The sequence below is a fragment of the Ceraceosorus guamensis genome (assembly GCF_003144195.1).
Source record: "Ceraceosorus guamensis strain MCA 4658 unplaced genomic scaffold IE81scaffold_75, whole genome shotgun sequence".
In the NCBI taxonomy this organism is placed as follows: domain Eukaryota; kingdom Fungi; phylum Basidiomycota; class Exobasidiomycetes; order Ceraceosorales; family Ceraceosoraceae; genus Ceraceosorus; species Ceraceosorus guamensis.
The window spans coordinates 64638-80630 of record NW_020290070.1 but is presented as its reverse complement, the minus strand read 5'-3'; the positions used below and the strand labels follow the sequence as shown (position 1 = coordinate 80630).

Sequence of the window (15993 nt, the reverse complement as noted above, 5' to 3'; positions counted from 1 at the left end):
CCCCCCCGCGCTCACATCATTCAAGCTCCTCCGACGGAAGCGCAGCAAAGATCCGCGGCGGGTGAGCGAAAAAGCTGATGCTCGCAGCGGCTGGTGTGCTGCTGCTGCTCGATGCATGCATGCAATTACGAAGCAAAATAATTGTGGGGCCTTGTGCCTGAAGCGATCAACCCAGAGTGTGCTGGCCCCCTTAGTGACTACTGACTAGCTTGCGCCTGCGACAGCGGGACAACACATCAGAGATCGGCCCTGAGCAACAGGCTCTCTTTGATCGTGATGGCATATGAACGACGAAGACCGTGATTTTTCCCAGGCATTCAAAGCACGAGCGACGCTGCCGCGGGCGCGCCATCCGAAGCACTCACGACTGCGTGAGGGAAATTCGTCCATTGACCTCTCATCGGCCCCTCCTCGGCTGAACATGGCGGACCAAAAAAACAAAACAAGTAAAGGCATCGCAAATGGCGGTCTGGGATCGAGAGCCATCAATCAGCACAATCGTGGATGTGAACATGTATTGGAATCGGGTGCTTGCTCGCCGACAAGATACTCGCTGACCACGGAGGCAAAATGTGTTACCGTGTGAGGGGGTCTGGTCACTCGAGGCGTTTAGTTCCAACAAAGTAATCAAGATCCTTTCCCACCTTGTCCGGCACATCGTGATTGCACGCGAGAGTCTTGCTTCAAGAGGCACTCGAAGTCATGATGCCAAGTTTGTCTGGCCTCAATCGTGAATGCGTGAAACAAATCTAAGCGGTCTTGGAGACTCAGCATGCAGCAGCAGCCAGGAAATTGGTGCGTTTACAGCGCTAGCACTCCGCAGCGTCGGGTGCCTGATGGCTGTCTGCTTGGCCGTGGCTGCAGCTCTATATGCAGCCCGGCGAAGACTTGCAGAATTTGAGATCCAAATCGATGCGCCCCGTGCGAAGTCTGATGAGCTTTGGCCATGACGACCTAGATGGAATGCAGCTATAGGTAATCAATGCTGCGATTGCAGCTGCGTCTGCAGCATCCAGACACACGCAAACGCGTGTGCTTCCGCCCAATTGGGACATCGAAGTCATCTTGGGTCGAGGCAGCGTCGTCTTAGTGCTTAGGATTGGGCGTGTTGGGACGATCTCATTCTGATGAGCTTTTGGACGACAAAGTACAATCAACCTCACGTTGCGGGTAACTTGTCGCCCAAGGAGCTAGGAGGGCCGGGAACACGGCCCGCTGTGGGTACGCTGCGTGCGTTGGGGGGCTATGCGCAGCAGCTGAAACTTTTGCGCTCACGACAGCTGCATATCGTATGTATAGGACAAATGTACATATACAGTATGGCTGTGCTGGAATGCCCGCTAGCCAGCATTGGAGCGAATGGCCGTCGCGGAGCCGATCGTGCCGTCAAGGACACGCAGATCAATCCAGCCGTCTCGATCGAGCTCCGCGAGACGGAAAGGAGCAACCGAGACATCAGCGAGGCAGGTGGGGTAGCAGCGACCCCAAGGCAAACCGGCAGCGCCCTCACAACAAGCCTTCATTCGATCGCTAAGATCGTGTCGTGTACAGTCAAGAGTAGCGATGCTGCTGCTGTAAATGTACACATGCAGTCACGAGAGGCGCCCAAAGAGTCTTTGGTTTCACCTGTACACGAGCCATCTTGCCCAGCGTTGCACCATTCCAGGTTCCCATTCAGCCGCTGGTCAACATGAGCTCGTTCGCTGCTGCATGTCGTCTTCTACTACTCACCACTTATTATACCTCGCAATCTACTCTTACGGCTATGTACGCTTACTACTCTTCTGACTGGCATAGGGCCCGGTGGACCGGCCAGCGCCACAATTACACACACACACACATACCAACACACAGCTAGGAGACAACAGCCCTGGCTATACAGATTCACACGCTCGCACATGCATCACCGCCTTGCTGCAATCGCGAACTGCGCCGGTCGGTGTGCAGGCAGAGCCAAATGATCCGGGTGGTGTGATCTTCACATTCTGGATCGTGAGTGATTCGTGATCAAGTTTCAAAAGTGGTACCGCGGCCAAGGCGCGTGACGGGGAAGGCGGTGCCAGCCTTGGTGACTCATCGAATGACCCCGAGCCGCAAGTCTCGAAACCACCCACTCGTGAGTCGTGAAAGCAGTGGTGCGGAACGTTCGGTGGGACTCATTCAGATTCAAAATTGTTTTCTCGACCTGCTCGTGCCTTCTCTATCCATCTGCATGACGTGAAAGGTACCGGCGATATGTAATCAGAATTACAATTGTCGTGTTTTACGCCCACGCAGCACCCTACGGTCATAAGAATGTGAAGACGCATCAGCATCACGAGCGACGCTAATTTAGCAGGGCGTTGTCACTGCACACCCTACAGCGCAGCAGAGGCGTAAGGCGCTTTTTTAGCCCCGGGTTTCAGTTTCGTGTGAGCCAAGACAAGTCAGTCGTGAGTCACTCAATCACGAATGCGAGCTCTATATAGCAGGGATGCCTCGTGATCGCATCTTGGGTTCTTGACAGTCGCGAAGGGCACAGTAGTACCACACGCTAGATGTGACTCAAGACTGCATTCATGTACAAGGGGGCAAGCGGCAGTGTAAGTAAGTGTGTGTGAAGCAGCTCTAGCACCAAAGCGCAGCTGATGAGAGGCGTGAGTGGCATGCTGCCTTGTCGGGCATACGAGCCTTCTGCATGCCCGCGTGGACGCTGCCTGTAGTCGCGGATGCACGGACGGAGATCGAATCATCCGACACCTGATCCCAGCTGTGAATCAAATCACGAATCGTGGGCTTCTCGTCTAGCTTCAGATGAGCGCCCGAGTGCTTTGCTAGCAGCAGCAGCACCAGCAGCTCTCATTTGTTGCTCAATTTGGACGGGTCCTTGCCTGGTGCCTACGCTAACGTCCAGAGGAAAGCAACTACGAATTTTAGAGTGTCTTGTCAACCATGAATGATCTTTGCCCTGAACTGTGGCCATTTCGCCCTTGCGCGGCCGTCGGACTCCGCTTTTTGAACTTTGCAGACAGAGTCGGACTCGTTCTCGCAAGCATTCATGCACCCAGGAGGAATCAGTCTGGAACATGACACCCTGCTGCTCTCTCTCCTGGTGAGGAGACCGCGCGCCGTCTTCGATCTCTCAGCCTCCGGTCTCAAGCTGGCGTAAGACCACCCGCGAGCGACCCGGAATCCCTCTCGAGTCACGAGCTCTCTGGTCCACAAGACGTACTATATGGCTGACTGCGAGCTAAGAAAGGCACAAATGGTCTTCGTCAGTAAACCTCATCCGTCATAAACGCCAAAGCTGGGCCACTGTGCTCCATCACATCGACAAGCGTGTCGACTGCCCTTCGCCCATTGCCACACCACCAACAGCCAGGCTCCGATGTTGGGTGAGGTAAAGCTATTCTGTCTTCACAAGCTGTTACACCAAGTCACGCTTTCCACGACCTTGAGCCGATCCACCACAAATGACCGAGTCTTCAGTGGTCTGGCCAAGCTGAACCTTCACGGTCCGAGCGCCGAATTCTGCGGGTCCTACGACGACGCCGCACGCTCGAGCGCAAAGGCAGACACCACACTTTTCAGGCCCTGAACCGCTCTTCGCGCCTACTGATCACGCTGCAGAGGTGACCGTTTCACAGACATTCACATTGCGCATACACGAACGCCGTCCAACCAAAGTGACTTCACGGCCGGGTCCTCCTTCCCGTCCGAGCTTTCCGACAGAGGCTTCAAAGCGTGGTGAAGGTAGATCGGACTTCGCAGGATGTCGGACAATTCCGGTCATGGTCATCAAGCGAAGCGTACAGGGCCCCTCGTTGAGGCGAGTGGTGAGTCGCAAGCTCAGCTCAACAAATGTAGTAACATTGCTCTTCTTTCTCACGCGAACGCAACCCCCTTTCACCAAAGGTGTAGACGGACTGCTGCTGGAAAACTTTTTGGAGTCATCACTCGCTCAACACCATCAAAGTGCGCACCCTTTTTTCCACGAAGTCGCAGACCCACTCCAGCGCAGAACACGAAGGAACGATCCGTCTAGCTTTAACGCCGGGCACGCTCTGAGTGTTGGGGAGAGGCCTGCAGTGTACCATCCTGAGAGTCTAACCTCAGCGCCAATGCATGACAGAGTTGATCTGGCACCTCAGGGCCTCATCGTGGGGCCTGTACACTCAACGGCGTCACTTTCCATTCCAGCTCAGACCTCTTTTCAGCCCCTCGCCACTCAGCCCCGAGAACACCAAGGCTGGGCAACACCTTCTTGGCAAGGGCAGTATCCCGCTTTGGACAGCAGTGCAGGGAGTTTTGGGAGCTTTGGAGGCGTTACTTGGCCAAGTGGGCAGCTAGGGGCCAACTTGCCTTCTGGACCGCTGCGTGCAAGGGCTCACACTTGGTACGACGAACAGTCGGGACGTACCGGAATGACTCCGATTGCTCACGCGCCTTCGTGGGGCTTGCAAACGAGTGCCAACCTGGCGCCTCAGCTGACGAGTCCCACAATGCTGGCAAGTGCAGGTCCAAGCGATTCGCCAGCCCTCAATAGCGACGACGGTTATAGCGAACATAGTCATCGCTTCAGCAATCCGCCCTTCTCGCTCAGCGCAAATCTCTCCCAAGCATCAGCCTCAACATCTGCAATCAATGAGACCACCCACCCTGGCTTCGCTTCTGAAGTCAGAGCTCCGCCAGGCGCGTCCCCTGCATTGTCTGAACGCACCAAAACGGACCTCTCACCCGAAGGCGAAGCTGAGGCAAGCGATGAGCGGCAAAGACGCACTATTCTCGCATGCGCGTTCTGCCGTTCGCGCAAGCTGAGATGTGATGGAGAGCAGCCATGTCGACAATGTGACCGGAGGGGCGAGAGATGTGAGTACGTCCTACCTCCTGCGGCCAAGAAGCGTGCCTTGAAGAAGAGTCAGGCCTCGGAAGTCTTGGCAAAGCCGCAGCCTGGAAGAGGCAGAAGCGCTTCCTCAGTCAATTCAAAGGGCAAGGCTGCCAGCGCACAGGCCGCGGGCGTGCAGAAGTCAAGCTCGCCTCCACCCAAGACTTCGTCCTCAAGCGCAGCTGTTAAGGGTCCTAGAAAACGAATGTCCGTGCTAGAGATGCCGGATGACCTGCCTGTAGTGACTGATGTGTCATCAACAAGCGGTTTGGTTCGAGCTGATCCTGGCGACGTCAGTCCGAACACATCGCTTGCCGATGAATCGTCTACACGCCCTCTGAGTGCCTCCGAGAATGCTGCAACGCACCGCGATGTACGGCGACATAGCGAAACTTCGATGCGAGGACCTCAACTGCGGCTGCCAAGCGGAGAGCAAAGCAGCGCACCTGTACCGAGCACAGGGTCAGGCAATTTGGTGCAACTCAACGCGATCCAGGCTGGAGACACTCGGGCGAGTGATTGCGCCATCCAGTTCGGCAACGCACCGTTCACTCCCGAGGCAACGCCTAACCGATCTCCCGCGCAAATAGCAGCACACATTTCGGACATCTTAGGAGACGTGGGCGCACTGACAGATGCTGTGCAAATGCTTTCCGTCAGCGAGCAGGAGCTGAATCCCACCAAAGCCGTCGTCGACACACAACATGCGCGACACTCAGAGGCCATGTATGCAGGCATACAGAGGGCTATCAAAAGCCAACAGTATGGATGGTGGGACGAAATGCTCGAGATGATCAGTCGCAGCGCGGCAAACCCGCTCCATGAACATCCAAGCTCGCGAGCGCGATCGTTGTTGTTGCAGTTCTGCACGGCCAACTCTTCACACGTCTACTTTCTCCACCCACCCACCTTGTTGCGACGTACACTGCACGCGTCCGGTCGCGAAAGTTGTCATCCTGCGCTCTACTTTGCTGCAGCTGCTGTGGGTACTCTTTCGCAGGATGCTAGCTCTCGCGAAGAAGAGTGGCGAGGAGAGCCAGCCACTGGCATGCAGCAGGATAGACTGCTGGCGCAGCGTTTGACAGCTGCAGCATACGCTCACTTGCACTCATTCGACATGTGCAATGCAGCTCTTGGTGTCCAAGGCGCGCAAGCTGCTGCGACTCTTGCCCTGCTCGAGTCCAACGACATTGGAAGACAACGCTCGGTCCTGCGTTTCTTCGTAGGCTTGATCAGCAGACTTGGACTCGAGCAGCATCTCGCCGCCACCACTCGAGTGGAAGACCATCTTCCTGTGCCCCCTTCACAGCCTGGCTTCTTCTCTCTGCCATCCGTCGAGCACAATGCCAGCGAAGAAAGTGACATCAGACGCGAGACTGCAGTGCGCCTCGTCTGGGCGCCTACAGTCATCGGTATGCGGTGCGTGCTCCGCGTCGCCCCCCGCGAATTGTCCGTTGAGGCTGACCACAAGCTCCTGCACCGTCTGTAGCAATCTCTCAAGAATTCCAGATGGTGATCTGGTCTGCACGGATACTTCCCGGATTGGGGCTGGAGGAGCTTGGCTCCCATCAGCACTGCATGCGAATCCAGCGGCGATTCCACAGTCTTTCTACGAGAGCCGCTTCTTGCTGAGAGTCGGAGTTGTTATCATGCGGATCGCGCAAATGATTGCCGTGCCGGACCGCAATTGCCCACAGCTGCTCTTTGCGCTACGAAAGGGCCCTCAAACACGCCACGCAGAGGCGCTCGCAGCTCTCGATTGCGTGGAGCCCTTGTTTGCAGGAGTACTTGGACCTTTCTTGGCTGATGAGAAGCTGATGGCGGGCCGGAAGATTGTCGAAGGAGTGAGTCGATCCCAACACAATCACCATGCCCATCAACCCTTGTATCAGCTGACCTGTACTTTCGACGGCATCAAGTTTTGTCACCTTGCAGCTCAGATCCGTTGCGATGCGCGAGCAGCGCTGGGCATCTGGCGTACGGAAGTGTATTCGGGCTCCCAGAAACAACAAAATCTGCCACCGAGCATCGAAGGGTGGATGCAGGCGCTCTCTTTTCGTTGCAAGGAGATTGAAGAGGATGTCGAGCGCATGCGCTCAGACAAAGATGGCTTCGAAGCTACCGGTCCGGAGATGGATTCTTGGCCCCGAAAGTTGCGGGTGTGTGGCAAAGTCCTCGAGGCATCTGGCTATCATCCGCACGTACAAGAGCGCACGTGGCAATACTTCAACGCGATCGAGGAGCACATTCGCCTGAGACCCTCGCGCACGCCTTTGCCCGTCACGGCAGCCGACTGGCCTGCGATAAGAGCAGAAGTACTGGGCATTCTCGCTACTGGTGGAGGAGTGGCCACATGAGCTCACCACATCAGTCATCGTCAAGAATCGTGACCGCACCTGGCTGATGCATTTATAATACCCTCACATCAAGATTGTGTCTGTTTGAAAAGTCTAATTTGTACCAGAGAATGATGAACGTCACATGTGTTGACCCCACGTTTTTGACGTTCGCGTGAGAGATTAACCAACACCACTTGTGATTGCCAGACGTTGAGGTCGCTTCTTCTCAATCGTCCTCGAGATGGCTTCATTGCTCACGTTTGGGTGGGCTGCCGGCTTCTGGGTGCTATTTGGCTTTTCAGCATCACGTTTCAGCATCATGTCATCAGGAAGCGGCCAGCGCTTCCGTGATTCACAATTGCAAGCTTCCGTGAGATCGAACGTCGTGTGTGAGTGTCCCGATCTGAATCACATATCATCGGGAAACCAGCACAAGCTCAGAATGAAAATGGACATATTCTGCTAAGCGAGGCCGGCATTCCGCCCATGAGCCGCGTGGACGATTTGACGCGAGCAGCTTTCTCGTGCGAGATGCCGACCAGTCGGTCACGAGGGCGCGCACAGCGTTCGCAAGCGCCTCCAGCAAATTTCCTCAAGCCGCCAAAGAGCCTGCAAGTAAGAGTCAAAGTCACTAGTCACGTCGTGAGTTAGTGAGTTGAGCGACGTGAGGAGTCGGGTCGATGCGCTGTTGACTCTTTCAGATACGACAACACCCGTGATAGCTCGCCCTCACTACTCGTGACTCACCACTAACTCGCAAGTCCGGGATACCGTCCTGATCTGAGTTGGCCGTCGCTCATCTACATGCATTGTTGGCATCGACACTCTCAGCCGTAGGAGCTGCGTCACCATATGCCTCTACAGATCTCTTGCAACCCTCAGAGGTGACCTGCCTACACTCACGGCCACCAATCGCTTCACGAACGAAGTGTCGAGGGTCGGCTTTTGCGTCCACATGGAGTCGGAGCTGCTACGGGCCGTAGCGATTGCATCGGCTCCTCAAAATCAGAATGCCGAGTTGATCCAATCCGCACACGCTTACCTTCAGCAGCTTCAGCAAAACACTCCAGAGTGCTGGCAGAGCGCTTGGAACGTGTTTTCCGCCCGAAAGCATGATGGTACCTCGGCGCTCCATTCGGACGACGCTCGTCTCTTCGCATTGAATCTCGTTCAGGATCTGCTGGAGAATCGGTGAGTGACAGGGTACCCTGAGGAAACACGGGCAGCCAGGCAGACTTGAGCAAGATCGAGGATGATAGCAATATTTAGACTGAACAATCCAACTCCGAGGGGCTTCGGCTCGTTGCGGACCAAATTATATGACGTAACCTTTCTGAAGATCTTGTTGCTCGTTCCGGCTGGCCGTTTTCCGCCTCGGTATCAGGATGGACATTCATCGCTGACGTCCTTGTACATCCTGGTCTCACAATGAATGCCTCGTAAGCAGCATTTCACAGCTCCCGGACCCGGCAGCCGCAGTAGCCTACTTGCAGGACGCCTCGCTCGAGTACATCAAGTCGGAGTTCGTTGGAGGCAGTGGAGAGCGCGGCCTTGCTTGTGAGTCGCTCAATGGCGTCTTTACAGATAGCGCAGGTCTTAACAGTTCGCCTTTTCACTTGCAGACTTGCGAAATAAGGTCGCCCAGGCACTCTCACTGCTACTGGTACAAAGCTACGGCTTGCCACCGCCTTATACACTGTTGTCGACTCTGTTGGATCTAACGAGAACATCAGAAGGCAGTCTCAATCCTACCAGTGCTGATCTCGTGCTGAGGATCTTGCACGATCTCTCTCTCACACTTGGCTCGGACACGACTCTCCGCTCCGTGCGTTCTCGAGAGAGGCTCGTGCGAGATGCTGCTGTGAGGGACGAGATTCGCGAACACAATGCTTCAGCGATAGCGCAAGCCGTCTGGGAGATGTTGCAAGAGGCGTTGTCGAAGGTGCACACGCCTCAGTGGCCCGGTCGCACGGCTGAGGACCTCGCCGAGATGGCGACACGGGTCGTGGGCGACTACGTCTGTGAGTGTCGCGCAACCTTTGGCCAATTCAGACAAGCTTTGCGCCTCTAAACAAACGTCGCTCGTTTCCGCTCTCTAGCCTGGACGGACATTTCCCTGATGGTGACCGCTACGACCTTGCCAGTCCTCTTTGGTCTATTGCAGCACCCGATCACCGCGCTTAGGATCGCGGCCGCCGAGACGCTTCTAGAGGTAATAAGCAAAGGCATGAAACCCCCCGACAAGATTGAGCTCGTGAGAGTCCTGGACCTGACCACCGTCATAACCGGCCTGGAGGCCTCGACTCGAGGCGACAGTGATGTAGAGTTCCGCGAACGTCTGGCTCGTCTTGCAAATGGCAACAGTCTGGAGCTCGGAAGAATTGTCGATGATCCGGCAGCGGACGCAGCGTCCTCACGAGCCGCCGACGAACTTCTGGCTCCTTCTCTGCCACTCACGCTTGCATTCCTCGCCGATGCCTGCGACGACATCCCGGAGCAGGTTCTGCCTGCCTTGACTCACGTCCTGGCGAGTGTGAGTGATGTCGCCTGCGCTACGCACGTTACATGTACTCAACATGTCGCTGATGTGATTCGCGCCTGTCCGCAGTGGAAGAAAATGCGGCGTGCCTCGCAGGCGACGCCTCTGCAGGAGGTCTTGTCACCCGCAAAAATCGCTTTTACCGAGTCTCTCCTAAGCGTTTGCTTGCAGAGGATGCAATTCGGAGAAGAGGCGGATTGGTCTTCGGAGCTCGAAGCGCGAGGAAGCGAGGATGGCAGCGAAGACGACGAGGCAGCTCGTTTTCACAATTTGCGGAAGGTGGGTCCACATGTATGCCCATTTCATCTGCGAACACAGCTGACCCCATGACAATTCAACCTATCGCCAGAATATGCAACTTCTGATAGGCACTGTGGCTGGCATCGATGAGGCCCTATTCTCGCCGCAAATTCAGTCATTCGTTATCGAGACGCTTACAGCTTGCAACGCCAGCTTGACCGGTACAGGAGCAGCCACGACTTGGCAGAGAGCAGAGCTAGCACTGCATGTGCTGTATCTCTATGCCGAGTTCTTGATGACCGCATCTGGACAGATCAAAAGTGGCATTGGATCTGCATCTTTCGTGACACTACCCACCACTGGAGCTAATGCCGGCTTGTCTCGGGCAAAGCAAGCCTCGCAGCTCGACCTCCCTACGTTGCCACTGAACGCTTTGGGCCAGACAGTCAAAGCCTTCTTCGAGTCACGGATTTCAGAGCTCGATCACCAAGCTGTCAAGCTCGCCTTTTTCGAGTGTGCTGTGCGCTACGCCTCCTTCTGCACCATCAGCTCGGCAGCTATCCCACAAGCTTTGCCTACTTTTCTGGACGAGCGAGGGCTGAGAAATCCCGACACTGCTGTGAGAAGGCGTGTCGAGTACCTCTTTTTGCGCTTCATCAACGTCAGCAAAATGGCTCTTAGCCATGAGCACGTCGCCGGCTTACTCGAAAGGATGCAGGATCTCCTGGTAGTGAGCGCAGTTCTGCCCCCTGTGAAGCCTGACGAAGACGTGTTGGCGAAGGGAGTCACCTCAGATACCGCTTTCGACAGTCAGCTGAACCTTTTCGAAGCGAGCAGCGTGCTCCTGTCGCTTCTTTTACGGGCGCCCGAGCAGCAAGTCTCTCTCCTGAGGTCCCTTGCTGGACCGCTGCGTTCGCAGCTCGAGGAAGCACTGCAAGCTCACAAAAGCCATCAGCATCCTCAAGTCATTCTTCAGGTGCACCATCTCTTCCTCGCGAGCAGCAATCTCGTCAAGGGGTTCCCAGATGTCCAGCCCGCAGCAGACGGCTCGACGCAGAGGGAGTATCGATGGATCGAAATCTTCAAAGGCATCACGGAGCAAATCCTTTCCGGCTTGAATGAGCTGAAAGGCTTTCTCATCATTCGCGACGCAGCAAGAGGCGCATTCGCGCGTATGATTGCAAAGTGTGGAGATGCCGTTCTACCCTACGTCCCGCCTCTTCTTGCCGCCCTTCTGAGCGAAGTGAGCGCAGTGGAGATGGTCGATATCCTCTCCTTTGTCGGTCTTCTGGGTTCTCGGTACAAAGCCACGATCGCGCCTATCATGGATGAGCTATTGCCAGTCCTGATTCCGCGTGTATTCGCTTTGCTCAACCAGGACGTATCAGGCACGGATGATGCTGTTCAGCGTTCAGAGCTTTCTCGTGCGTACGTCGGTCTACTATCGGGTCTTATCAGCTGCGGCATCCAGAACGTACTGCATTCCGAGAAGAACCAATCGCAATTCCAAACGGTCTTGCAAAGTCTGGTCTTCTACGCCAGCGACGCAGATCTCCAAACCCAGCGTGCAGCTTTCTCCGTTCTACACCGCATGGTGCAAGTATGGGGTCGCCCAGCAAGCGCCAACGGATCCACCAATGGACCGGCTGCAATTGAACTTCCGGGCTTTGTCAACTTTGTGTACGAGACTCTCGTTCCCTTGGTATTCGAGGCGCCATCGAAGAGCGCCTTTGATTTCGCCGACGCTCAAAGTCAGCTGGTGTTGACAGAGGTCTGCACACTGCTCAAGACGATCCACGACGTGCGAGGCCAAGAGCTCCTCAACTTCTTGACAACGGCTTACTTTCCGGGCATCGGCTGCCCTCCACAATTGGCGCAAGACTTCACCAACAACCTCAAAAAGATGGATGCCAAGCAATTGCGGAAAGCTCTTCAAGGTCTAATACTGCAATCCCGAGGCTAGATGCTCACCATATCCATTGCCCAATCCCCCAAAAGCGAGACCCGCGTAGGGCATCCTTTGTATAGCAAATTAATACCTGCAGCGGCTCCTCACAAGGCCTTTTGCTGACTCGACGGGACATCCTCGCATCTGGAGGATCCCATCCGCTTGTCTCTCAACTACTACTGTTCACACATTCGACCCCGCCTCGCCCTTCTTGCATACAAACGTGTCACGACATGCATCCCTTTTCTCGCGCACACCCCTCTAAAGCCAAGTGCCTTGAAGTAATTCCCTCTCGTCAGGTCGAACTTCATGGCGGTATTTCATCTCGAGACTGCTGATCTGTTACTCGTTCATAGCTTGTGCGAAGGACATGACGGATGCGCTCTCGTGTCACGCAGTCACAGAGGCGGTCGGTCACCATCATTGGCCGAGTCCTGCTATGCTGCAAAGAGGCGCGCTAAGTTGCGACGCAAGCCACTCAAACTCAAAACCTGGGCGTTGATTCACGCGCCTGCTGGCACGCCGCGCACCGCATATATATGTATGGGCACGCGGAAGCACGCGACTCGAAATGTGAATGACTGCAGCATCAGCATCAGATGGCAAGTGACTCACGACTGTGATGACTGCGTGACCGTGACCGCACCGTTGTAGACTTGCGTGGCGCCTGCTGACTGTGATGATTCGGCGCAAGAGATGCATGACGCATGCAAGAGCTATATATAGTAGCTGCAGAAAAGACCCTGCCTGATACTATCACTCACACTGTATCAGGCCTGGGCTTTTGTGGAGAAGGTAGGAGGAGGCTATGCATGATATGGCCGCCAAGCGAGCTATTCAAGCACTCATCATTTGCCGAGGAGGGTGGTGGTCGTGTGCACTTGACTAGCAGCTGTAATACCGCCCGTCATTGTGAAGCTGCCGCGCTCGCGAAAAGGAAGAAAGGGTCTGCTTTATTCTGCTATAGAGCTGACGGTGTGGAGGCTCTTCACGCACGGGCGAGCGCATGTCCGAGTCCGGCACGAGGTGACTGGAAAGCATGCATCTGGAAAACCGACTGAGAAGGACCGCATCGTTCCCCTCAGTCGCACTGAGTGACTATTTGCTTTCCAACGCCGCACAACTTTGCTTTGAGCAGTTCTCAGCAGCGATCAGACAACATACACATTCATCAGTCGTCTTGCTTCTCGGCAGTGACTTGTAAAGAACAGCAAACACCTTCCTTCATCCGGACGCGCATGCGCACCTCGACCGCTTATCAAGCCGACGAAACCATGCGGCCCTGACTGTGCATAGCAACCCTCTACAGTCATAAATCGTCGCGCATATCAATCGGCGCAGCGAGATACCTTGGCCGCGATCCCGACCCTCCTTGAGCATCCATCACCGATTGAAGGCGCTTGACTTTGGACCAACTTCCATCCTTGCATGCGAGGGCGGACTCGAAACGTGCACTGCGGCTGATCACTCTGCGAATCGGAACATTGGCAAACACCGGTGTACAGTCGAGTCGAACAGTGCACAAAGAACGTGACTCACAAGGCTACCTGCTTTGAAGGCGCTGGAAGGGTGAGGCCGTTGGGTGCGCGTGAGACTCAGCAAAAGCGCACTAGATCGCATATCCAGTGTTCTCGTGCGTACACTACGTACATGTCCATCCGGACCCATCTTGCCGCGAGCCCCTCGAACGACCTCCGCGGTCGCTTATAGCGTGGATACTACCCTCTCGGTCCGGACCCCAGGTGGTCAATACGCCGCCTCGCTTACCTTTCGCTAGATTGTTCACCTCTTCATTTAACAATCTATCAGCGGTCTCATCTCCTCTACACGTCCTGCTTCAATCTGCCCATCTTGCTTTCGACTTCCTTTCCCTCACCAGCCACCATGTCGGTCAGGAGCAAGCCACGACACTACGATTGGGCGATTTCTGCCTCTAGAAGATCTCACTCGGCAATATCTTCTCCTTTGGCAAATCTGCGAAGCAGAACGGTCAATTTGCTAGATAGCATCACTGGAGGTGCCGCGGATGAACAGGAGGAAGCCTTGGCTAGGAGGAGGGCCGACGAGATCAAAGCTTTTACGTGCAGAGGTTGTGGTATTCCTTATGCCGGAGCTGAAGCTCTCTCTGCGGTGAGTCGATCTGAGTGGAGCCTCGATTTGTGGGATTTAGGTTCCGTGCGGAGTAGGCTGTATGCGTCTCGCAAGGCGAGAATAGGGGCAAAGCGGCAAATGCATACTAAGGATTACTCATCGAATAGCTCACTTTGACCCTCTTCTCCCCTCCGTGCACCTTAGCATCTGACTTTGTTTCCGGTATGTCGAGGGTCGCATCGCGAGCTCTTCGGCATCTCGCTCACTCTTGCCCCTCTTTGCGCACGACAGGACCACACCAAGACAGATGGCAAGGCGTTTCAACGCATGCCAAGTCGAACACGCTCTGTGCCACTCATTGCAGCCAATGAACTCCGAGGACTGGTGGAGGTTGGTTCACCTACTCGACTAGAGGATCCATCTGCCGCGACCGTCCTGCCAGCTTCGCCAACTTCGGCTGGTTTCAACCATCGAAGCCTGCATTTTGACGATTCAAGCGTGAATCAATTGGGGTCGCCTACAACACCGCATTCACCACCTAGCAGTGCAGCGCCGATTCTTGGCCTTGGACCAGAAGAAAGCAGAGCTACTGTTGCTGGGAAGGCGAGCGCCTCAAAATACGCGCCACTTGGTAGTCCGACCAAGCCGAGAGTCGACAGCTCGAGCGCCAGCAAGAGTGGGGAAGCTATAGAGGATTCCAAGGCGCGCGTCGCAAGGCAGAGGGGAGGTAGCGAAAGTTCTGCTGGCGTGATGTTCGCGAGCAGGAACAAGGACACTGCACCTCTGAGGTCGCACAGTCTTTTTGGAGAGGAAGATGAAGAGGATGTGGACAAGGCAAGCGGAGCCAGGCCTGCGTCCGGCTCTCCGAAACGCAGTCCTTTCAGCCGGTACCGTGCTTTGCCAGGTACCGACAAGGACCGAAATGCCACTCTAGCCAAGAGCGATCCTTCTTCATCGCCTTCCGACTCGCCGCCAATCCCCGCTCGAGGGTTTAGCGAGTCATCAGCAAGCAAGCGACCCCAGACTTTGCGCAACCTTTCTTCCTGGCGAACCTTTGGTAGCAAGAACGTCAAAGCGGTGGCCGAGACGTCTGGCGACCTACGAACGTCATACAAGGGCGCGCAGCGAGACGTCAAAGACCTAGAAATCCTGCATGATAAGTCACCCTTTGAAGATGAGAATCTAACCTCGGTCACGTCGAGTGTTAGACCAGGGCCAGAGCTTGAGCGCCAAACGAGCTCAAATTCAGGCTCTGGAAGACCACCTCCACCTCCAGTGCCTAACCGTGATCAAGTCAAGTCTCGTCCAGCACCACCGCCTCCTCCACCTCTACCTCCAGCGCCTCGGCGCAGGAGCACCAACCCTTTCCTGCGCGAGGATGCTCTCGCTCAGCTTCAGCTACGAGACGAGAACGTGGCAGCGGTAGATTCCCCAGATGAAGGTGACATCGAGCGCCCCTTCGTATCGTCCCGTTCGAGAAATGCGAGCGAGAGCAGCGAGGGCTATGTTCCCAAATCTCCAAGCAATCCTTTTGCAAGGTCTCGCCAACACTCTTCCATGAACGGCCAGTGAAAAGCTCCCTTTGTCTCTCGTGGCAGAGTCTTGATCATCTTCTCGAAGCGTGCGCACACGTCACCTTATCGACCCGCACGTTGGGAGCATACGTACAGCGGTCTTCCTCGGAGATCCGTCGACTGAAATACAGAGGTCCATCAACTCAGGCACACCTACGAAAGCCTTGAAAGATGTACTCCAAGTGAAATTTGTCTCTGACACAGGTTCCACCTTGCACTTCTATTCCATCGTGCGCCATTACTAGCAGACGAACGCCGCAACTCTGTATCCTTGCTCGCCCCGCCTCTCAGTCTCCCACTGATCTCCGAAGTGACTAGCAGAGGTCTTCTTTATTTGGGCAGAAATGTCGTAATCTACACCTTCAGAGCGTGTGCAATCAGGTTGAGGGGAGAACGAT

General features: G+C 55.3%; 3 protein-coding genes across 3 annotated transcripts; all 3 read left to right on the top strand.

Moving 5' to 3' along the window:
• Positions 1 to 4718: 4718 nt before the first annotated feature.
• Positions 4719 to 4877, top strand: IE81DRAFT_271910 (hypothetical protein; the record flags this gene model as incomplete). Its single annotated transcript, XM_025511414.1, has 1 exon — positions 4719 to 4877. A coding segment is annotated over one exon (159 nt), but the record flags the coding sequence as incomplete, so codon positions are not given.
• A 3281-nt stretch (positions 4878 to 8158) lies between these two features.
• Positions 8159 to 11945, top strand: IE81DRAFT_293734 (ARM repeat-containing protein; the record flags this gene model as incomplete). Its single annotated transcript, XM_025512016.1, has 6 exons — positions 8159 to 8394; positions 8651 to 8760; positions 8826 to 9224; positions 9303 to 9736; positions 9812 to 10021; positions 10092 to 11945. 6 exons carry the CDS (start codon positions 8159 to 8161, stop codon positions 11943 to 11945), a joined length of 3243 nt encoding a protein of 1080 aa, XP_025367392.1.
• Positions 11946 to 13409: 1464 nt separating this feature from the next.
• Positions 13410 to 15835, top strand: IE81DRAFT_235827 (hypothetical protein). The gene is made up of 4 exons (XM_025511173.1): positions 13410 to 13499; positions 13740 to 14060; positions 14226 to 14243; positions 14313 to 15835. The coding sequence occupies exons 2-4, from the start codon at positions 13815 to 13817 to the stop codon at positions 15591 to 15593; spliced, it is 1545 nt and encodes a 514-aa protein (XP_025367391.1). The 5' UTR covers positions 13410 to 13499; positions 13740 to 13814; the 3' UTR covers positions 15594 to 15835.
• Positions 15836 to 15993: the final 158 nt, after the last annotated feature.